The 23,160-nt window shown below is 31.2% G+C and overlaps 2 protein-coding genes across 5 annotated transcripts in view; one reads left to right on the forward strand and one right to left on the reverse strand.

Annotated features, from left to right (window-relative positions):
- Positions 1 to 323: 323 nt before the first annotated feature.
- Positions 324 to 7,043, reverse strand: LOC105840167 (U1 small nuclear ribonucleoprotein A). 3 transcript variants are annotated; one of them, XM_012687030.3, is made up of 4 exons: positions 6,884 to 7,043; positions 6,456 to 6,729; positions 665 to 1,123; positions 324 to 536 (listed from the first exon to the last, which is right to left on the reverse strand). In XM_012687030.3, the coding sequence occupies exons 2-3, from the start codon at positions 6,690 to 6,692 to the stop codon at positions 665 to 667; spliced, it is 696 nt and encodes a 231-aa protein (XP_012542484.1). In that variant the 5' UTR covers positions 6,693 to 6,729; positions 6,884 to 7,043; the 3' UTR covers positions 324 to 536. The 3 variants fall into 3 exon arrangements, with proteins under 3 accessions (XP_012542484.1, XP_036145393.1, XP_036145392.1); XM_036289499.1 differs by having other exon boundaries at positions 379 to 1,123; positions 6,884 to 7,042; XM_036289500.1 differs by lacking the exon at positions 6,884 to 7,043 and having other exon boundaries at positions 375 to 1,123; positions 6,456 to 6,713.
- Positions 7,044 to 10,919: 3,876 nt separating this feature from the next.
- LOC105839507 (transcriptional activator protein Pur-beta) overlaps positions 10,920 to 23,160 on the forward strand; it is a 45,327-nt gene continuing 33,086 nt past the window's right edge. Inside the window, exons 1-2 of one of the 2 annotated variants that reach the window (XM_012685860.3) lie at positions 10,920 to 11,685; positions 16,356 to 16,406. In XM_012685860.3, coding sequence (XP_012541314.1) covers positions 11,649 to 11,685; positions 16,356 to 16,406 — 88 coding nt within the window. In that variant the 5' untranslated portion in view covers positions 10,920 to 11,648. The remainder of the gene's footprint in view (positions 11,686 to 16,355; positions 16,407 to 23,160) is intronic. The other variant, XM_012685861.3, reaches the window with a different exon arrangement.

The following is a 23,160-nucleotide window of genomic DNA, read 5'->3' on the forward strand; positions in this document are numbered from 1 at the left end:
ATATTTAAAATAAGACATACTGATAATAATTATATGCAAATATATATGATAAATAAATAATATAATGCTAAAATCAATACTATTATACGAATATCTAATTAAAATTTGTCTTTAAAAGAAATCAATCTTGTATAAACTTAATACTATATTTCTTAAATAATAATTTATAAATGTTCTCCCTACAAAAAATTTTATAGATTTATAAAATTAACTTATTGGAAAATACACATTAGTTGTGAAAATATAATAAATAGAAACTTTGAAGGAAAAAAACCAAATGTATATTATTATAGCACACACAATTTAATCTTTTAAATTATTTATTTTTGCATAAGAATTTAAATGAAATACAATTTTTTCCAAATAAGTTGTATAATTTCTACATATAATTTTAAACTGAAATATCTCAATATATTATATAGCATAACTTATCGCATAGATGTATATGCCATAATATAGTAAATTACATTGCAATGCCATTGTGTTTATTAAATCCATTGCAAAATAATGCTGGACATTAAGTAAAATACTATAGCCTGAGCAAAGTTAGAAATAAAATAATCTGGATCAGTATCAAAGATTATATTTATTTTTGCACAAATGTAGTTTATTTTATACCTTATTTCGATTTTCATAGTTTAAAGAATACAAAAAGATTACAAACCTATTTCTTTGCAAATGATATTTTCATTGCATGCGAAGGTGTAATTTTAAAACCTTGAAGAGCATCTTTTGCCGCTCCAGACTGAACTTCATTTTCAAATTCAACAAATGCGATATCATGTCGATTGGGTACTAATCGTACCTCTTTAAAGCCTGGGAATTGATTAAACAACATTGATAACATCATTTCACTTGTTTCATCTGGTAGATTTGTTAAGAACAATATCTGATTAGGTGGTTGTTCGGGAACAGCAGCATTAACAAGTCCTGGGTGCTGAGGTACACTGGCATGATAACCAATTTGTTGTGAATGTTTTGCTTGCTCTTTTGCACGTTTCTTAGCACGTTTAGCTTCTTCATCTGCTACTGGAATAACTCGCTTTGGTTTCTTTGGACGTTCTGCAAACGTACCTTTCATTTTGGCAATTATATCGCTATCAGTTTTAGCATATTGTATTCTCTACAAAAACCATAAATTTTAAAGAAATTATTTTTATACTTTTATGCATATACAGGTAACATAAGCTTACTTACTTCACAATTTATAATAAGCAAACAAATGTTATATAGGCATACATATATACTGGTCAACAAGACTATCGCATACATAAATTTGTGTCAAAATAATTTAAAATAAGTATAACACCGCAAAAAATCATCGCATTTTTATTTTTCAAAAAGATTTTAACAATTTTTTAACCTTTTAAAGTCAGTTTTCTTGTTTTCTGATAGTTTGGGATACCTTAAGATATGTTTAAAAAATATATATGACCACAAATTTGTATTTATTTGCTATAAATAAACAAATGTCCAACATTGCTGCTTTTTTGAAAGAAACTAATTTTCTCTCAGAAAAGAGCGTCAATTTTTACAAAACTCTACATCTGGAGCCATTTCATGGGCGTCAGTTGACGCGCGTCAAGACGATTTGTGACGTCATGTTAGTTTCTGCGTCGACGCTGAAGAAGTTCGAATTTTCTAACTTCTATAGCGTCAAACCAACGTCCAATCGTCGCGCGCGATAGACAACGCGAATTACAAAACTGACGCGTGAAAACTTTTGTGAAGAATTAGTCATAATAGGTCAGAATATTGGCGTCAACTGACGCCCATGAGAAAGCACCTTGAGGGTTTTTGAGATCGCTAATTACGAATCCGTTGTTGGATTTTCGAAAATGGCGGATCTAATATGGCGAACACAATATTAAAAATTCAATCAATTTCCATGAAACTTAGTATCTAAAGGTTCTTTTGGGATGTTGATTATGAGCCCATTATCAGAATTTTAAAATTCAAAATGGTGGATTCAATATGTCGGTCATAAAACTACAAATTCAATTAATTTCCGTAAAACATACCATCTAGCAGTTTTGTCATATTGGATCCATTTTAAATTTTGAAAATCTGACAACGGATTCGTAATCAGCATTCAGAAAAACCCTTAGATATTAAATTTCACAGGATTTGGTTTAATTTTTAGTTTTACGTCCGCTATATTAAATCCGCCATTTTAAATTTAAAAAATTTGACATTAAACTCATAATCAACGACCTAAAAAACCTCTGGATATAGTTTTATAGAAATTGGTAAGAATAATTCGTGGCTCAAAGGGTTAATATTAGTCCTTTGCATATACACTTATTTTTTCAACCTTTACATACACACTGGATGGTTGCCACCCATGGCAATTTTCAAACAGCTATATCTTTTAAAATATTTATGTTAAAATTTTGAAAAAATTCATGGATTAACTTAATGTTTATAAAAAGTATTTACATACTTTTGGTATTAAAATATAAGAAATTTCATATTTTCAGAAATTATTATATTTCACAATTTTAAAAAAATTAGTTTTTTCCAGTTTTTGCAGTTTTTTTTTCATTTATTATGGTACTTAAAAGATATAGCGCTAAATTTTTATTTATAGGTGGTAACCACCCAGTGTGTATGCAAAGGGTTAATATTAATATAGATATATACTTTTCTAATTGCACGTATCAATAATATTACATTAATATCAATCTAATGACAAAAGTCTTTTAATACTCATATGCAATCTAACATGTAAAAAAGTAAAAAGCGTCATAAACATCAGACTTTAGAACACGTTCCGACCTTGACAAAAATAATTAAAAAATAAAAACAGAAACCAATCAAAATTCGTATTAATAATAAGTAGTAGAAAACTTTCTGTTGTATAACTTATTACTAGCGCAAGTTCTAATTGATTTCTGCCTTTCTGCTTTTTATTTTTCTATCAATGTCTGAATGTGTTTTTTTTATTTTATCTAAAGCTACTGAATAAAGATATAACTAAAGTAAGGATTAAATTCGTTACCATTAAGGCTGAATAAAGATATAACTAAAGTAAGGATTAAATTCGTTATCGTTACTGAAACGATGTTACCGTTACATTACAGATAGAAAAAAGTATAAAATTAAAATAAAATTTCTATCTCTTCCTAATTAATTGGTGCATGTTTCTTTTTTTAATCAATGACCTATAGCTTATTTATTTGTTCTAATCTATTTTGGCTTATATTTACATTTTATTTAATTTATTAGCCCATTGTTTTTATAAGTAGTCTTCAAGTATTAACTGACTACTTAATTTTAATTTTTAACTTAGGATTTATTTATTTATGTATATTTCTGTTTTTCTCTTTATTTTTTATTTTTCTTATTTTTCTGTTTCTTCTCCTTTTATTTTGTTGAATAAGATATTTATTCAATTTACAATACAAACAATTATAAAGGGCTCATTAGTGCTAAGCAAAAATAATACAATAAACAGGTCAATATATCGAGCCAAGACAAAATTTCCCTAATACGTTATAATTTATTAAATAAACATTATATAATTATAAACGCGACTAATAACACTGTGTTGAAAAATGTTCAATTTTGAAACGTTTCGACTATACTTAGTTCTCTTCAATCATAATAAATTACCAATATGTGTGAACTTGAACATAAATGAAATAATGGACACAAAAAAGGGAATTTTGTCTTGGCTCGATATATTGACCTGTTTATTGTATTATTTTTATTCAATTTACTTTTATTATATTTATTGATAATTCTAATTTCTAACATATTTACTTTAAATCAGTGACTGAATATTGGATAATGACTTGCATTAATTGAGAAAAGAATCAGGCTCCCATAACTAGAATGTTGAAACTATTTCCATAATAGATATTGATGGCTAACTTTATTTATTAATATACAATTAAAGATTGTTGGCTCTAATGTTTTATTTTTTAGTCTTAACTCCTTAACTCCGATTTAGTCATATTGGAAAATGAGAAAACATATAATCATATTGGAAAATAAAAACAAATAACAACAATGCACAACAAAATATCATATTTGTAGGGATCGACTTCCTATGTCATTAATGGAGTAAGAAATTATACACTGAGGATGGCCAAAACAAACGGCCAAAACACGCGACAAACAATCAACAATCAGCTTTGGCTTTATCAGCATTTATCCTGTTAATTTATATTGTTTTAATATTAAAAGCCATTTATATATATATATATAAAAATTTAAACAATAATTGTATATATATATATATATATATATATACAATTATTGTTTAAATTTTTAAAATTACTGAAAGGTTTAGCTTATATAAAAATAAAATATTATAAAAAAAGAAAATAAACAGTCCGTTATAATTAAACGTGTGTTGCATTGAAAAATCAACTTTCACTCCTACATTTAATTTCATTTGTATAGATGACATCGCTTTAGCTGCTTCTCATAAAGAACTAAATAAATTACTTAATATATTTAACCACTATCATCATTTAAAATTTTCTTATGGAGGAAAGAAGTGATAGGCTTAGTTTTTAGATCTCATGTTTATTAAGTCAAATACTAGGCTTATCCATAACTGATATCAGGAACCTACTTTTTTAGGCAGGTAATTAAATTACACATCATTCTTTCTGTCAAAAAAAAAAAGAAAGAAATGATATTAGGATTGCTTGATCGAGTTATGCATCTGTCATATTTTGCACTTCACAAAGTAAACTTTATTACTATTATTATATTATATTAGAATTTATTATTATACAAATATCTTATTGAAAAATGGATATCCATTAGAGTTAATTTTTACATACATTAAAAAAGGGGTACAAAGAAATATCCATAAATTTAATGTTGTTACAACAAAAAAATTGTTATCAGAAAAAGAAACACCTGAGGAAAAGTCCATCTAATTTACAATACCATATATATACAAAATTTCCGATAAGATTAGACGTTGCCTTATTGGCATATTATTTAACATTTGAGTAGCTTTTATTAACCTAAATAAATTAAATAAATATATTTAAAACATACAAATTCAACACGTACTACTTCACAATACAAAGTAGTATATAAAATCAATTGTAAAAATTGCAAAGCCTTGTATGTAGGCCAGACAAGTAGATTATTAAAGATAAAATTATCTGAACATCGAAATTACAATAGAAACTCCATGCAGACTTCAATTATGACAGATCATAAAGTTAATCACTCGCATGATTTCAAACATGTTTAAATACTAGACAAAAAAAGAGGATTAACCAAGATGTTAATTTCAGAAATGATTATTAGTTAAAACACAAGTCTCGCTTCTTATCTACTACATAAGAATAAACAGCATTACAATTCAAAATATCAATTGTTTGACACCAAGAAAGTCACACTAATTATACCTCACACTAATTATAATAGACAGTTAATTTTCTCTTTCCATGTTTTGATGTAAGTTGAACTTTTCAGTAATTCGTTTATAATTATTAAAAATTTTTTTCTAAATAATTTTTTAAATCTCTACGTTTAGTTTAACGACCATTGTTTCCTGACTGACCTGATTGATGAGTGACAGTTTTTACATTTTTGCTTTGACATTTGTTTTTACACCTTTACAAGATAATGTAATTTGCGACTACAGATAATCTTGCGTTTTTATACTTGAACTCGAAATGTATATCAAAATGTTTACATACTCAATGTACATATTTTCAATTGCAACGTTCACGTTGCAATGTGTTTAATATCATCTAAAAAAGTTTTTGCAGACGAATCTAATGCTGGCTCTTATTGGCAATAATCTTCTTGACATATTATATGAATTATTAGAGCTCTATTAACCATTTTCAATTTGTACACACACAGACACACACACACACGTGCGCACGCGCGTGTGTTTATAGAATGTACAAGTTTAACAATAAAGATAGAAGAAATTTTTTTAAATTCTGTATCATAAAATTTAAAAAATCAATAATCACAAAATTGTAATAAAGATTTTGTTTATTATAAATATTTAATTATGTAAAATAATTCTAGAATAAGTTCTAGGCAAATGTCTATAAATATTTAAATATTATATTATATAATTAATATCATATAATATAATATCATATAATTAAAAATAAAGCTTTGCTATGAAAATTCTATTATTCTGGTTTTGTAATTCTGAATATTTCAATGCTCACATAAAAAGTACCTAAACCAAGTAAATACAACATTCATTTATAATTAAAAAACGCTTTAATCATAGTTTTTTTATATTTAATTTTCATCTTATTTTCTCTCTCTCTCTCTCACACAACTAAAATCATTTTCTTAAGTTATTTTCTATATATCTATATTTTCTTATTCTGTATATATTTCTTATTCTGTATACACATATATAAATGTTAAAAATTTTTAATAAAAAATACAAAGTATATTATATAGAAATAAAATGCAACATGCAAGCACAAAAAACATGTAATTCTTACCATTGGTTTATCATAAAATGGGAACCCTTGCATTGACCTCAAGGCATTTGTAGCACTTGCTATTTCCTTGAAAATAACAAATGCCTGTCCACGCATCTTCAATGTTTTTAAAGCCACAATATCCAAAATTTGACCAAATTGAGAGAAAATAGCATACAATGATTTTTTTAACTCTTCTTTCTTAATCTTTTCATTTAAATTATTGATATAAATAGTGTTGTTTGGACGAATATCCATTTTCACTAAAAATTGATGATAGGTCTATTTCTACCTTCTGTAAATAAAAGTAGCACATAAAATAAACATTAAAGTTTACATTTAAAAAATATAAATGTACATACACAACAAAACACATAAATTATTATTACAATATATTATACAATATATTATTAATATAATAAAACAAGCGATATATTTAAAAATCTTACGTATTTAAATAGATGTATTAATTTTGTAAGATGAAATTTTACAAAATATATGTATATGTGCATATATATGTGTGTAAGTTACTTTATATAGGTTATGCGTCAGTTCAACCACGATCACGGCATACCGCCGCGTACCAAGCATTGATTTAATAAGGTATATAGATGTAGGGTCTGTCCGCGTCATATGCCCCGACATGCTCCTATCATATGGCGTTTTCGACCGGCCTGGGGTCTGTTCGCGTCACATGCCCCAACATGCTCCTATTCACCCCAACGCACTCCAATACGTTGATTCCGATGACGCCAACCTATTAGAATGCGTTGGAGTGAGTAGGAGCATGTCGGAGCATGGCGACGCGAACAAACCACTAGATTAGCCCGGATCTACAATAGGGGTCTGTTCGCGTCACATGCCTCAACATGCTCCTATTCACCCCAACGCACTCTCATACGTTGATTCCGATGACGCCAACCTATTAGAATGCGTTGGAGTGAGTAGGAGCATGTCGGAGCATGGCAACGCGAACAAACCATAGATGTAGTAAGCCTTAAGAAACTGACCAATTATAATCGAATGTGAAAAGAATAAACGAATATAATTGGTTAATTCCTTAGGGCTTAAGGCTTACTACACTTAAGGTGGAAGCACATAAATGGTTTGTTCGCGTCGCCATGCCCCGACATGATCCTACTCACTCCAACGCATTCTAATAGGTTGGCGTCATCGGAATCAACGTATTGGAGTGCGTTGGGGTGAATAGGAGCATGTCGGAGCATGTGACGCGAACAGACCCAAAATTACAGGAGCCATAAGGCAGAATGCAGAAACCATAGCGCATGCGCTATAGTATTACATTTTGCCATGGACAGATAAAGTAATATTATAGCGCATGTGTTATGGCTTCTGCATTTTGCCTTATGGCTTCTGTAATTTTATGTGCTTCCACCTTTATTGTAAATCCGGCCTAAGGCCAGATCTACAATAGGTGTAGTAAGCCTTAAGCTTCGTCTACAGAAGTCTCAAGAGCCATCTACAATGGAGTGTTTTAGTCGTAACAACGCTAATGCCCAGTCTACAATGAGTCGTTGGTCGTTGGTCGTAAGAAATTTAACCAATTATGTTCGGTTATTCTTCTCTAAGATCAACTGTGATTGGTTAAATTTTTTACGACCAACGACCAACGACTCATTGTAGACTGGGCATAAATCTACGACCATACTGTCAATAATATAAACGACGTAGCAATAATATACAAGCCGGCTATCATAGAGAGGTGATTAAAAACTAACCCCGAACACCTGAACGCTCATCGTAAGCACACACTGAATTGGCTCAATGGCCGGTATTCATAGTCGGGTCTTATATTTAAGATCATCTTAAGTACTGTCTTAAGATGCCATCAACTAATCACAGAACCGTATTAGCATCTTAAGACATTGTTTGAGACGATCTTGAAATAAGATTTGACTATGAATACCGGCCAATGTCTGTTGTAGGCCGTAATCAGTAAAACAGTACGTAATGAAAATATTGTCTACGGTCGGTATTCATAGTCGAATCTTATTTTAAGATCGTCTCAAGTAATGTCTTAAGATGCTAATACGGCTCTGTGATTGGTTGATGGCATCTTAAGGCTGTACTTAAGATGATCTTAAATATAAGAATCGACTATGAATACCGGCCTACGACTACTGCTACGGCCTACAACTCTCCATTGTAGATGGCCCTTAAGATCATTTTAAGTACTGTCTTCAGATGCCATCAGCCAATTACAGAGCTATATTAGCATCTTAAGATATTGCTTGAGACGATCTTGAAATAAGATTCGACTATGAATACCAGCCATAGGACGGGATTCATAGACCGATCTTAAGCTCAAGCATTGTCTTAAGTCTAGCTTCGAGCCGACTTGAGACTTACTTAACCAATGAAATAACAGCATTGACGTCTCAAGATCGTGCTTAAGCTGGAACTTAAATAAGATTCGACTATGAATTCCGGCCATAGAGCCAGTTTCACCATCTTTAATTATCTTAATTGGCCGATTATTCTATCGGAATTGACCAATCGCATTTGTCATGGTATATCCACAAACTTGCATAAGCATATACATAAAAAAATTGATTGGTCTACAAGCACTTACATAAAAAAATAGACCAATCGAATTTCTTATGCATATGCTTACGCGCTTATGCAAGTTTGTGTGGATATACCATTAATTTTGCTTAATGACAAATGCAGTTGGTCAATTCCAATGGAATAATCGGTCGGTTAAGATAATCAGAGAAGGTAAAACTGGCTCAGGGAGCGTTCCCACCGAGCGCGTCACGCGTCGCGTCGTCCTTTGCGCCCAATCAAAACGTCTATTATATTTTATCATAATAAAATGGGACGTTTTGATTGGACGCGAAGGACGACGCGACGCGTGACGCGCTCGGTGGAAACGCTCCCTCAATACTTTGATCGTATGCGGCTTCCAAACTTCTCAGTTGGGGTGCGTTCGAGGAGACGCTATTAGCGCTATCAGGGCTACATTCCAAAACGTCCTTTTCGAGGAAAATTTTACTCGAAATATATAGTACACGTAATGTATCCTATAATACATCGAGTAAAATTTTCCTCGGAAAAGACGTTTTGGAATGTAGCCCAGAAGTGCGTTTCGTTTCACGCATGATGCGCATAGATAGCTCATAAGATCGTTCCGTTTCACTCCATGCGCAATTCATGGGAACGGTCTCCCGCGCCTCACCACACAGCGCATGAGAACCTTTGAGTATATATACATGGAGGAATTGCTATGGTTTCATGTAGACCGAAAGTGTGTCCAAGATCTGTGCGAGAGAGAAAGGTATATCATGATACTTGCTTTCTCTGCGCATGCGTTAATATCATTATCTGCACCGCAGTTTCAACAATTCTTGTGCACTTCTTGTGCACTTTTGTACTTATTTACGGATTGTATGTGTGTGTAAAACATACAATGCCAGCCATTGTACATATAGCGTTTGACGCATGCGCAGAGAGAGCAGGTATCATGATATACCTTTCTCTCTCGCACATATCTTGGACACACTTTCAGTGCTGGCATTCCTCCTCCATGTATATATACTCAAAGATGAGAACGCATGAACTGCCTCAGCTCTCGAGGTGAGACACCGTGAGACAGCTCATGCGGTGTCTATTCTATGCGCGACAGCCATTTTGGTTTTGCGCATAGAGAAACGAAACGGACTCATGCGCTCATGCGATGCGTTGTCGTTTCATGCGGTCTATGCGTGAAACGGAACGCACCCTAGCATCAGTCCATCTTCATTACTCATTAAAAGTAGAACAAGGATAAACTGATGCTGATAGCGCTAATAGCGTCTCCTCGAACACACCCTTCGTCAGATGCCCTTTTTAACATGTGTCACGAAAACATTAATTATAAATAAAAAAATAGTATTATAAAAATTACTATTTTATTTGATAAAAGATACTTTCTAATTAAAATTCGCGTTTTTTACCATTATTTAAAAAATATAGTCCAAAAACGAAGTGGTGTTCTAAATTCGGCGTCTTTACTTTACACCAAGAAGCTGAAACAACCGGCCCTATTTGCAAAAAAGATAAACGTTGATATATAAGAAACAAATATTCATATAACCATGACCTAGTTTACATCGTGCATTTGATACGCGTATCAAATAGTAAATAACTAGTGAATGTGTTTAATCATTGGCTGATCAGCTTAAATTCACTACTTGATACGCGTATCAAATGCACGATGTAAACTAGGTCCATAAATAATCATACTATAGGCTCTTGTTCTTTGTCATTGCACTGCTACACTATTGCAATAAGTTAGAAAATATATTTTTTCTCATTCTATTGCACCAGGCAGCAGTGCAGCAACAAAGAACAGGCTTCATGATTTTGATAGTATTTATATACGTGTACGCATTCGGCAAATTTATATGTGAAACCGGGTGTATATACATAATGTGTATGTGTGTGTATATATGTACATACTTAGCAAAGCCATACATGGCCCTCACTTTACACACGTGCATGCATTTATCTCTTTCTCTCTCTCTCTCTCTCTCTCGTTTTCTTGCTCGCTCGTTCGCTTTTCTCGCTCTTCCTCACATATAAGAAGGGAGAGGGGATTGAAGTGGAGGAGCGAGAGCGAAAGACGAAGACGAGCAAAGGCAAGTCGGAAAGCAGCGCGAACGTGCGGAAGAGTGGCAGTGAGTGTCGGCGTAGAGCGAACGAGCGAACGAGCGACGAGCTAGGCGAGCGTGTGCGGTGGTGGTGGTTGGCGACTGGTGCCGTGGACGGACGGACGGACGGTCGGTCGGTCGGTCGGTCGGTCGTTCGTTCGGTCGGTCGGTCGGTCGTTCGGTCGGTCGGTTGGCGGTCGGACTGTGATTGTGTGCAAGAATAGAAGGAAAAACGGAAGAGGAAGTGCAAAATTTGCGGAGTGCACTGTGCTGGCTACGGTGTGACAGACGAAAGAAGTTAGGTTTTTGTGTGGAGTTCAGCTTGTCGACGGCTCGTCTGAAAAGGGAGATTATCGTCATCGCCGTCATATCTAAGGGATCTCGCGCGCGCCTACGCGGACCGAAATATCGAGGAATATCTCCCCCCTCCCCCGTGTATATTTTATCTTCTCTTTTTCTTATTCTAATCACGAGAAACCCATTGTGCGAAAGACGAGTTAAGGGACGACGACGACGACGCGTGGAAATCTAACCAAAAGAGGAACGTGTCACGAAAGGCACAATGTCCGACCGAGAGAGCCTGGACGATCAGCCACAAAGTAAGAACAACGACATGAAGCACTATGACTGAGCCTTCTCTATGTACCATATCCCTTTCCCCCTTTTTCTTTTTTGCCTGCTGTTGGAGCGATTCTTGTTCGATTGCCGTTGTGCCTTGGTAACGTTGTAACGAATGAATGAAAACGGAGCATAGATCGCTCCACAAACCGACATTTTTTTTTCCATTATCTCCGGCTATGTTTCGATGTTTCTTGCATGACACGGTTCGTTCACGTGCACGCTAAACTCGAAGAAGAACGAACGAGCTCATCTTGTAGTTTAACGGACAGTGCAAATTTGCGTCTTCGGTCTGCTTGCGTCCGCGAGAGCTCCGGTTGGGCAGAACGACGTACTCCAATTGCGCGTGAACGCGGCCTGCAACGAAATCTATTACATCCGCGTGCATCCACGAGCATCGCCTCTCGTATCTTTACGGCCGGTTCTGTCAAGCGCCACGCGAAAGGAATTGCTATTTTTCAACGGCACCCAGGATTCAAGATGGCTGGCTGCATGTCGGTCGAGAAGAGCCCCTTTCGTCCCCTATGTGCTCTGCTCTCTCGCTCCTTTCGGCCCCGCGAGCCTCTCACTTCCTCTTCGCTCTTGACACGACGCGCGCACGCACGCGCACACATAGGCACACATATACCGCATTAACCTGTTTTGCGCCTATGGGCTGAATTATTTGAAGCGACTTTTTATGAGACGTCATCTAGATAACTTTTTTTTTAATTATACTAAATTACCAAAAATGGTTAAATCATCATTACTATTATTTAACAATTCCAATTTCTCGTCGTACAAGCTCTCATCAAAATTTTACAAAATATATAATTTAAAAATGAATTTTTGTGAAATCTTGTTTTAAGAAATTCTTCATTTACATTAAATTCAATTTTGTTGGGGGTATACTATTTTTTTAATGGTTTCTAATTTTTTTAATATTTTTCAATACTAAACTCTGAAAAAATTTATTTCTAAAATTACCATCTAGGCATAGTGCCTCAATTTGTGCTTTAATATAGTATTGTATATAACCGCTAGCGTGAGCGATCGATGTATTTTCTTCATTAGAGCTTGAATACAGACACACTTTTGTATAACTCATAAGAAAATTAATCAATTAGAGGCCTTTATTTCTAACCTGGAAAGGGAAATAAACGATTCTGGTTGATCGATTCTCTTATGCGTTATGCAAAAGTCTGTGCTCCCGCCCTTACTCCTACGTGTCGATATTTGCAACTTTTGACATTACCTTGCGTCGTAATGCCGGTTTTCTATGCGGTGTGAACTCAAGTTTTTCTTTTATAAGTCGGTAATGAGTCAAACCAAAAGTCTCGTATCGATTGTATCTAGACAACACAAAGTCCAAAATCGAATCATTAATCTTTTGTCTTTAAAACATTTTAGACATCTTATGGTTCAATTTGTGGATTCTGTCTAAAGGCCATTGCACGTACATTTCTTTAACCATTATTGTAAGAAGTTGAGCAATATGATTGGTCAATTCGGTCAGGTACGGCTTATTTGAGCGATATGATTGGTTGAAATATTATGCTGTTTTACCGATTGAACGCTAATTATTTTCGGATACGCTTGGCTTTTAATTGATTTCATAGAATTGTAAATTCTTCTCCAGAATTAAAGTATAGACAATAACAAAGGGTGGATAATTACAATTTCGTGTGAAAAATGGAAAAAATTAGAAAATTATACTTTTGTGCAATCGTCTCGTGACTTTAATCTGTAGCATTAAGTTTTAAAGATTCTACACGTACAAAATAACTGTTATGCACCCTTGTCATTACAGGAAAGAATAATAATGTGCTTTTAAAAATGAGTTAAAAGCTTTTGGTATAAGAGAATAATGTAAGAATAATCTGAATATTTCATATGTATGTATGAGTGCGAATTCGGAAGAAGTCGATAAGTAGAATAATATAAAAAAAATTTTTTGTTTTCGATATAGAATCCAATTCATAGATTGATATTAATATGTGTACTTTAATTGTGGAAAAGAATTTCCAAAACTATAAAAGAAATATATATAAAATCTTATTAATGATGTACACGAATGACTCTACATTATCGACCCTTTTAAGTTTGAGATTAAGATCCGATTAAGTTTGAGAGGCCGTCTAGCATCCCCTTAAAAGTCATCCCAACCAAGGATTTCTCTTTCTCTCTCTCTCTCTCTCTCTCTTTCTCTCTCTCTCTTTCTCTCTCTCTCTCTCTTCTCTTTCTCTGTTAATATTCTTCTTTTTCGATTTCTACAGCTACATGCGTACGTCTTTTATAATCTCTTGCCGCCGTAACATTAACACTATTATCTCTATCTTATTTTGTTCTATTCTATTCAGATAGATTTAGTATTTCAAAACTAATGAGCATTCGCGAAGATTATTCGTGATTTAATTTCGATACTGTAGTCAATTCCTATTTAATGAATGTCTTAACTATGTTTTTGTGATAAAAAAAAATGCAGAGTTCCATAGTGTTGTAATTTTAAGTTTTCAAATCCCATTAATATTATTAGATATAGAATAAAAAATACGACATTTTTATATAGAAATATTTCCACATTAAAATTGTATATTATAAAAATTTATAATTAAATTACATACACACCTGATGTAACGTGTCTCATTTTTTATTAATTATATAATTAAATTGAATCAATAATAATTAAATTAATTAAATTATTTCTGATTTCAATGTTCGTACTCTACTACATTATTGTTTTTTTACATTTTATAATAGTTTGTTACAGGCATATATTTACAATATCACACTTTTAATGTTACAGATAAACTATTAAAAAAACTTTTTTGTCAGAAATATTTTTAAATTTTAGCAATACCCTCCGTCACTTAGAAATACTAAATCAATCTTTGCGGAAAAATGAACTGTTAAACTATTATTTATAAACTATAAGCTTTCAAGCTAATATAGTTTCAATTTTTGAGCTCATCCCTTTAATCCCTAAACAAACCTTCAATAGATGCAACTCGAGAGAAAAAAGAACTGAATTATCATATTAAGAATGAAGAGATATTCTAGAGATAAAATCTCTATCAAAATTTCTATCAAAGAGATCAAAATTCTAGAGATAAAATCTTAAAATACACATTTCTTTAATAAATAATTAAATACTCTTCCAATATATTGCAATATATTGCAGCTTAGAAATTAAAAGTATATAAAATGTTAGTTATAATAATAGTTATAAAATGAACATAATTTGTGTCAAATAAAAATAAAATAAAACAGAAACTTTTTCAAAATAAAATCTAGAAACAAGAAATTAAAGAATAAAATTTTAGAATAATAAAGAAGAGAAGTAAACAAATTTCTCATATTAATTCTTTATTTTTTAAAATAAAAATTAGATTATTAACAAAAACAATATAGATTAATTTTTTTATATATATTATATAACGATTAATAATTCCTACATTGTCAAAACTGATGTTTATATACATGTATATATGTAGTAATTTTTTCATTATTTATAAATTTTTTATAATTTTATATTTGACTTTTTAAATTTTATATAAGATTTTATTATTTAGAGGTTTTATTCATGTATTTTTGGATTATGCAAATTTTCTCATTTTATATTACAACGAAAATAGTATGTTATCTTATATTTACATGCTTTACATTTCTCATTGTGCATACATTTTGAAAACAGTAATTTTGTGTCATCAATCTTTGTCTCATAAAAACATGTGTATGCATATATTGTACAGTATATTTTATTATAACTTAGAATTTATTTAGAATTACTGCGTATTTTGAAACAAGTCAAATTTGAAGAAATATTAGTAACATTTATATAACCTTATGCTTTTAAAATGCATAAATCTATATGTCATCTATATAAAATCTGTGTATATAACTATATATATTTAATTTAACTTTGAAAGATACAAAGTGTATATTTTTATATTTATGTGAATTCATTTCTATTTAGTATTTTTTTATCTGTAAGTTCTATCTGATGAATGCAGAAAAACATATATTTATTTGTCACCTTAAAAAAGTGAAATTCAAGAATATTGAATAACATTTTATCAGTAAACTTAATAAATCTTAAATTAAACTTACACGGGAAACTTGTGAAAGTAAAAATTACTATGCTAAATTGTAATAAACGCAGACTAAGAAAGGAATTATGAAATTTTTTCTTATGTTTTTCATCAAATTGCCATAGTATTTACACTACTTATGGTAAAATTTTTTGCAATTTTTTTTATGGTTCATGGTTACTATCATACATCGTCATTTTTGCGCAGACGTTTCGACTTCCGATTTGAGTCCTCTTCAATGCTAATACGTATTTTACAGTTATCTCTGATTAATATTATGTCATTTTAACGGTGTGGAGTTGTCAATATTATAAATGGTTTATCGCAGTCAAGTGAGATAGAGTTTTTTCAATTTTTCGAAATGAAAAGTAATGAGATATGGATAATGTGTTGGCTAGTGGTAACCGTATCCCTTATTTTTATTGCACAATACAATTTTTATTTAAACATTTATTTTGTGAAAAGTAAAATTTAATAACATTAATATTTTTTGAATAATTTTCTTACAAATTCACATTAATTGCTACTTTAAACGCTTTAATATTTTCTATTGTTAATAATCATGTTCTTTATTTTACTAGAGTATGGGAATCCAGGCGGATTGGATGCTGGAGGTGCTGACTTTGATTCTGGTGAGTAATCCATTGTGCATAATAATTGAAGGGGTAAGCAAACTTTGAATGAATATGTACTAGTTATATAAAAAATTCAAGCTGTATCTATATTTAATGCAAATCAATTTAGTTATATTCTAAGTTATATACGGCTGTTAAATTAAGTTTAACATTATATTTATTCAAAATTTAATGTAGAAATATTACTTTCTAAAATTAAATAAAAATATATAATTGTGTATACAAAATAGGCTTGGCTTATAATTAAATAATTTAATAATTGTATAAAATTTATAAAATAAGAAAACAAAAGAACTCATTTATTTGTAACTTTGTTAAGTAATCTGTTAGAATGCATTTTATGGAAATTATAAACTTACACAAACACACACACAAACACACAATTTAGACTAAAAAATTCATTTAAATAGAATTTCTTATAAACCTTGAGAGGTATATGCTTTAAAAAAGTTACACGGGATTTATTTTAAAAAGCACACATAAAAATATATTTACATATTACAATTTAACATACTCCAAGAATCATTTTTTTGCAATTTTTTTACAAGAATTAATAGATATGATCTACTTGATACTATAATTAAATACTTTGAAGCATTTGATTGATCAATTAGAACAAAAAAATGTTATAAATTGACCAATAAAAAAATGTTTTGAAATATTTGTAGCTTAAGTGAATCGCTTCTAATATCACGGGTCAATTCTGTATTTCTGAAGAAAGTAAAAATGTAAAATGAAAAGTGACTGTCTCCACTGATTAGTGTATACTTTTAGGATTAAACGATATACACCAGTCACTGTTGCTCACTTTTCACATTTTTACTCCTTCAGAAATACAGAATTGACCCCCAGTTTAATTTCATTAAGTCCATATTTATAGAGCGCATAAAAAATAATTCTTACACTGAAAAAAAGTCTTATTAAATTAATTAGAAATCTAGTTTAATCAGAATCTGGTTGAACCTACTATATTTTTAATTAATTCAACAAGACTTTTTAGTGTACACTTACGTGTCAAAAAAGTGCGATGTTTGACATAAAATTTTACGTAAATATATGTACAAAATAAATTTTTACGTATATATTATGCATATACATATAGGGAATTATAAATTTGTCGAAATTATGGGCGCGGTCCAACTCACGCTCAAAGCACTATTGGCATCATTCTATCTTTATTGTTTTATCTTAATAAACAAAGATAGAATGGTGCCAATAGCGCTTTGAATCGGACTTTAGAGTCCGATTACGATTCCCCTTTGCCTTCTTTTGTTCCTGCTGAATAAAGTACTATTTTAAATAATATATCGATAATTTCAATCGTCGAGTTCAACTTATTGCATCTAGTAGTGAAATATAATAGAAACAGAGGAAGGCGATAATCCTCTGAAATAAACGTTTATGGATATATATGCGTGGTTTGAAATATAAAGTAGAAATATAAAGTGGAAATGTAGCGGCTGGAAACAAAATGCAACGTGCGCGCGGCAACAAACCGGCACCAGAGCGCAGTCAGCTGGTTGTGACGTCATGCACCATATCGTCGATAGGTATGAGCGACATGGTGGGAGAGAATTCCGTCTCGCGCGCGCGCGACTTGTGATTTAAAACGCGTCGAGTCACGTGGCAGGCATATCGGTCAACGAGCGCGGATTGGTTTGCGCTCAGCTCGCTGCCACCATGATGCGCGCATTCCATTGGCATGACAACGGGCTCCGTGAATGACCGGCGTATCATTCGCGCATAATTTCTCTAGTCTCAGTAACCTCTTTTACTCTTTCCGTCATCGTCATCGGTCACCAACAACGGGAATGACGATCATCTTACGTCTATGCTATTCTCGCTAATAGAACGTGTGACTACAACGCGCGCAATCGGCGCCGAGTTCTTTCACGCGATGTGTCAATGGTTATGTTCAGAAAACACAAGTGATCAGTGAGCGGTCAGTGATTATTGGTCCTTGCTGTTAGATCTCTAAATTTAGACCAATTATATTAGCAAATTACTCAACTTGTGCAACGGTTGTGTTTTCTGAACGTAGCCATTACTAAAGAGCTTACTATAGCTTAGTTTACACCGAGTACTTGATACGCGTACCAAGCACCATATTCGTACTAAATCGCTTAATGCGCACGGTGTAAACGTTCATGGACTATTTTAGTACGCTCTGGTCTGGTATTCCTGAAATACGAGTATCAGACCAAGTTGGTACGCGTATCAAAAGATTTTAGCACGCTGTAAACACTTGGTCCGTTTGGTTCATTTGATCGTATATGGACTGCGTTCCGATATTCACTGCCAGTATTGAAAATCTATAGTTTACGTTATATATACTGTAGATTTTCAGTACTGACAGTAAATTATCTCGGAATGCAGCCATGGTATAAACAGAGATGTACCAGCGTTTAGTCCGTACCAACTTGGTACGGGTACACCGATTTAACGGTGTAAACTAGAGCAATGAAGACTAGAACCAGGAGACCGAACTAAGCCTGATTTCGCCTCCAAAAGTGAGGCGAAAATCTGTCAGAAATGTAGTACCAAATGGTGGCGCTGACGATAGTGATTTACCGGAAACAATATGGAGTATAACGACAAGCATTTGACAATAAATGCAAATTTATAATAAAAATCTTAGCAATTTTACATTTAGAGTACTTATCTCAGTTTTCTTATACCAAACATACAACTGCGTACAGCCTAGCACCACTAGCACGGCTGACTACGATAAACTTAGACTAGACAATTATATCTAGAGTTGGAATATATTCCGGTTTATCCCGGTGTATCAGCATCGTAAGCGCCACTATTTGGTACTACATTTCTGACAGATTTTCGCCTCACTCAAAACCACAGAGCTCTAGTTTACACCGATCACTTGGTATGCGTATCAAGTAGTGAATTTAAGCTGATCAGCCAATGATTAAATACATTTACTAGTTATTTACTATTTGATACGCGTACCAAGTGCTCGGTGTAAACTAGAGCAGAGATCGGTCTTCTGGTTCTAGTCTTCATAGAGCTTACAATCAAAGAGCCGCAAACTGGTTTCGCGCTTCTGATTGGCTACATAGCATGTCGTCATGATTTGCGATTAAAAATCCGTTCACTAATCAGCCTATCTAGTAAGAAGGTTATATTTGTACCAAGAAAGCAGAAAAAATAAGTAGCAAGTGCATTTATCATAGAAAACGTGGATTTTAAATCTTTTAGAACATGTAATTTAATGTAAATTCTTAAGCAAATTTGGATATTATGAATTTTTGCTGATGCTAATATTTACTTTTTTTCTGACTGATAAGTCAGAAAAAGCCTTTTTGTTAATAGACTTAAGTTTTTTCAATTTTTTGCTTATTGTATGTTATTTATTTTAATTAAACAACCACAGTTTACTTCCAGTTACAATCAGATTACAATACATCAATATCACAAAATTTTATCTGGACGAAAAAAAAATTATAAAATAAAAATACATTTCTGCATTAAAACAATATTTTTTGTTATTTTATATAATTAATATTATAACTTTAATATTATAACTAATATTATAATTAATATTATATAACTTATTTACAAACAAAATATAAAATATATTTAATGCTCGACACTGTATATTATTAATTGGCAATTGAATTTAAATAAATTATATGGCTTTTTAATTTAATATAAAGCCTTCTTAAAATTAACTTTTATTTTAACTTGAGTTAATTTAATCTTAACGTAACTTTAACTGAGTTAATTTTTTATTTGTATATTATTTTAATTTAATTAATTTTATAATCCATTAACTTTAACTTAATTTAGTTTAAAAAATATATTAACTTAATTACTCAATCCTGCTAAACTTATACAAGATCACAAAGGATCAAACATTAGTATCACATGAAAATAAACAGTAATATCACATAAGATTAAGCTAAAAAATAAATACAATAATGATATATTCTCTAAATAACAAATATATGAAAAGAATTTTTTTTCTTTAGAATTATATTACATTTTTGTTCTGTATCATATAATTTTTGTCTTACTTTAATTATTCTGTTACAGTTACTCAACAGTAACGATAAGCAATAATTTTTACAATAAAAATTTTTTACGCTTTATATATATGTAAAAAAATATATATATATCCCACACAGTACATCCGTCCTGTGGACGTCATACGGATATTTAGATATCCCAGAGACATCCCCAGGATGTTCGCGAAACGAGTGTGGCGCATGGGAATAGAATATAAATATTGTAAAATTTCTTTAATTTAAAAACCGGTTCTACTTTTACATTTTTATTTAGCTTTTAATAAATTTATTTTGAAAATGCCGGTTATTTAATTACTCTACTGTTTGCGCTACCTCCAAACTGTACAGCTAGTTCAGTGAACTTATGCATAAGTTTTCCTGCACTGGTACAACGAACGGTATCGGTTACATCAGTTCTGGAATAATGAACACTTTAGTATACACTTTTTGAACTAGTGCAGCCAGTGCAGGAATAAAAAACCTATTGACTACAACGGTTACTCGATATTGTCGGCACTTTTCCCTCGTTTTTTGCCGATTTTGCAGTGCATTGTGTGTTCGTTTTCACGAACACTTATGCGAGATCTTTCTTGTAGTATACCAATTTTGTGAATTTTCTGACTGAAATTTCGGCTCGGAAATAGCCGTCAGTTTAACTAAGCATTTGAGAAAACATGCCTTGTGTAATTTTCAACTTTTAAGTTTGCAATAATTTTTTTATTACTATCATATTTCGGTGAGTGCTCAGACTTAAATGTTATGCGACAGTGATTTTAGTTTGTTCAGTCGTTATTGTAAAGTGCAATGATTCCACAAAGCTCTTACTTCGCTATTTTTAAGCTGTTTTCTCATTATGTTAGCTTAAAACATTCAAAGCAGTAGAAAACAAGAGAGAACTTTATATAAAAAAAGAAACACATGGAGCAAAAATGTAAGATATATCGCTAGTATTGTAGGCTGTATCAACTAATTACTTAGAGTGTATTTTTGCGCAATAGTGAATTCACTAAATGTATACAAGTTTTAATAATTGTTTTATTATTAAATATCGTGAAAATCGCATAACACGATTGGTTTTAAGAAAAAATCACATTTATTTATGTTACAAATAAATCCAAAATAATACTTTTCATCAAATTGAACATAAGTAATACACATTAACTTTCTCTACAAAAATATTGATATTAAAATATTTTGCGTCAATTATTAAAAATGAATGTTTATATGAACTAAAACATCTACTTTATTACTATTCTTTGGCCAGTATTTATAATACTCCAACACAAATGTAACTCTAATTATTAAATTAACAATTTTAAATAAAGAATTATATCATACACACACACAATTAACCTTCTTTACAAAAATAATGATATCAAAATATCAAGATGAACTTAAGACTGATGAATGCTCAGAAGTAAATAAAGATCAGTAACCATAACTTTGTTTTATATAGCGATATAAAAGTGCCAATTTATTGTCTTTGTGTCTACATTTACTCTCTTACTTACAGAGCGAAACGACGTCCACTCTTGTACTGTACCACATGAGTTTGCGACTTTCCACGCGTAATGAGGTCCACTCACTGTCTTTATTATCCTCTTCAATATTTTATTTTTTTTGGGGTAGTTTAAGTAAGCATTAAAATTAACTAATAAAACTTGATGTGTGTTAGATGAATTATATGAAGTTTTAAACATTTAACGTCATTTTTCTCAAAAACTATTGTCTTTATGGCAAAAATCAAATGTGTATTTTGATGAGATCTATAACTTTTATATTTTTCGAAATTCCCATTATTTACGGAAATAAATGGAAAAAAACCATGATTTTATTAAAAGTTAAATATTTTGAAAACTAGCTACTTTCGTATATTCGCTTTTGTGGCATTTGACTACATTTAGTAAATACTACATGCCTATAAAATTTCATCAAAATCAGAGGGGGGTCGGATACGGAAGTCTTACCACTGACTAAATTGTTATTTACATTACTCTCTAAGCATAAGAAGTCATTACAAAAAAATTTCAGTCCATTTGGAGGTAGAGCCGTGGTTCGGAATAATTACCATTATTAAATATAATAATTTTTATTCATAATTTTTTATTTTTAATAGCGTAATTATATAAAATATTATTAATCAGTATTATTAAATGTTAATTAAATTTATAATTAAATTATTAGATGAGTATTTTGGGAAATAACAATTAATAAATATTATTCAACGTTATTAAATGTAATTAAATAAATAAAAATTTTTGAAAATGATATGAATAATCATAAAAATACTGATCTTTATTTGTCACTATATTAGCGAAAACCCAAAATTATGGTTTGTATCAAGGACGAACACGAAAATTCTTACAACGTCAATAATATATTAAATATATTATTGACCGATTATATTTGATACACATATCCACTATATACAGTAACTTATCCATTCATGTTATCTCATCGTCATTACGAATACAATTGTGTACATTAATAATAAAATCCTGTATAAACAATCATAAGAAAATTTACACAGGCAGAAAAACTTATTCTAAAGATCGATAATAATTGATAAAGAAAGATTGTAAAAGATTGATAAAGAAGCCAACAAAATTGATTTTGACTAGCCTTTTTTATAGAAGTATTATCTTATAAAGTATTTTAATAATATTTACTAATATCTTACAGAAGTTTTTTATAAAAGATAATGAATATCTCGACTTACCAATAATCTT

The sequence above is a fragment of the Monomorium pharaonis genome, chromosome 7 (genome assembly GCF_013373865.1).
Source record: "Monomorium pharaonis isolate MP-MQ-018 chromosome 7, ASM1337386v2, whole genome shotgun sequence".
In the NCBI taxonomy this organism is placed as follows: domain Eukaryota; kingdom Metazoa; phylum Arthropoda; class Insecta; order Hymenoptera; family Formicidae; genus Monomorium; species Monomorium pharaonis.

Coding starts and splice junctions, on each gene's coding strand:
- LOC105840167 (XM_012687030.3), bottom strand. CDS start 6,692: ATGGATATTCGTCCAAACAACACTATTTATATCAATAATTTAAATGAA. Junction 1,124..6,455: donor CATTTTATGATAAACCAATG/GTAAGAATTACA, acceptor TGGTTTTTGTAG/AGAATACAATATGCTAAAAC.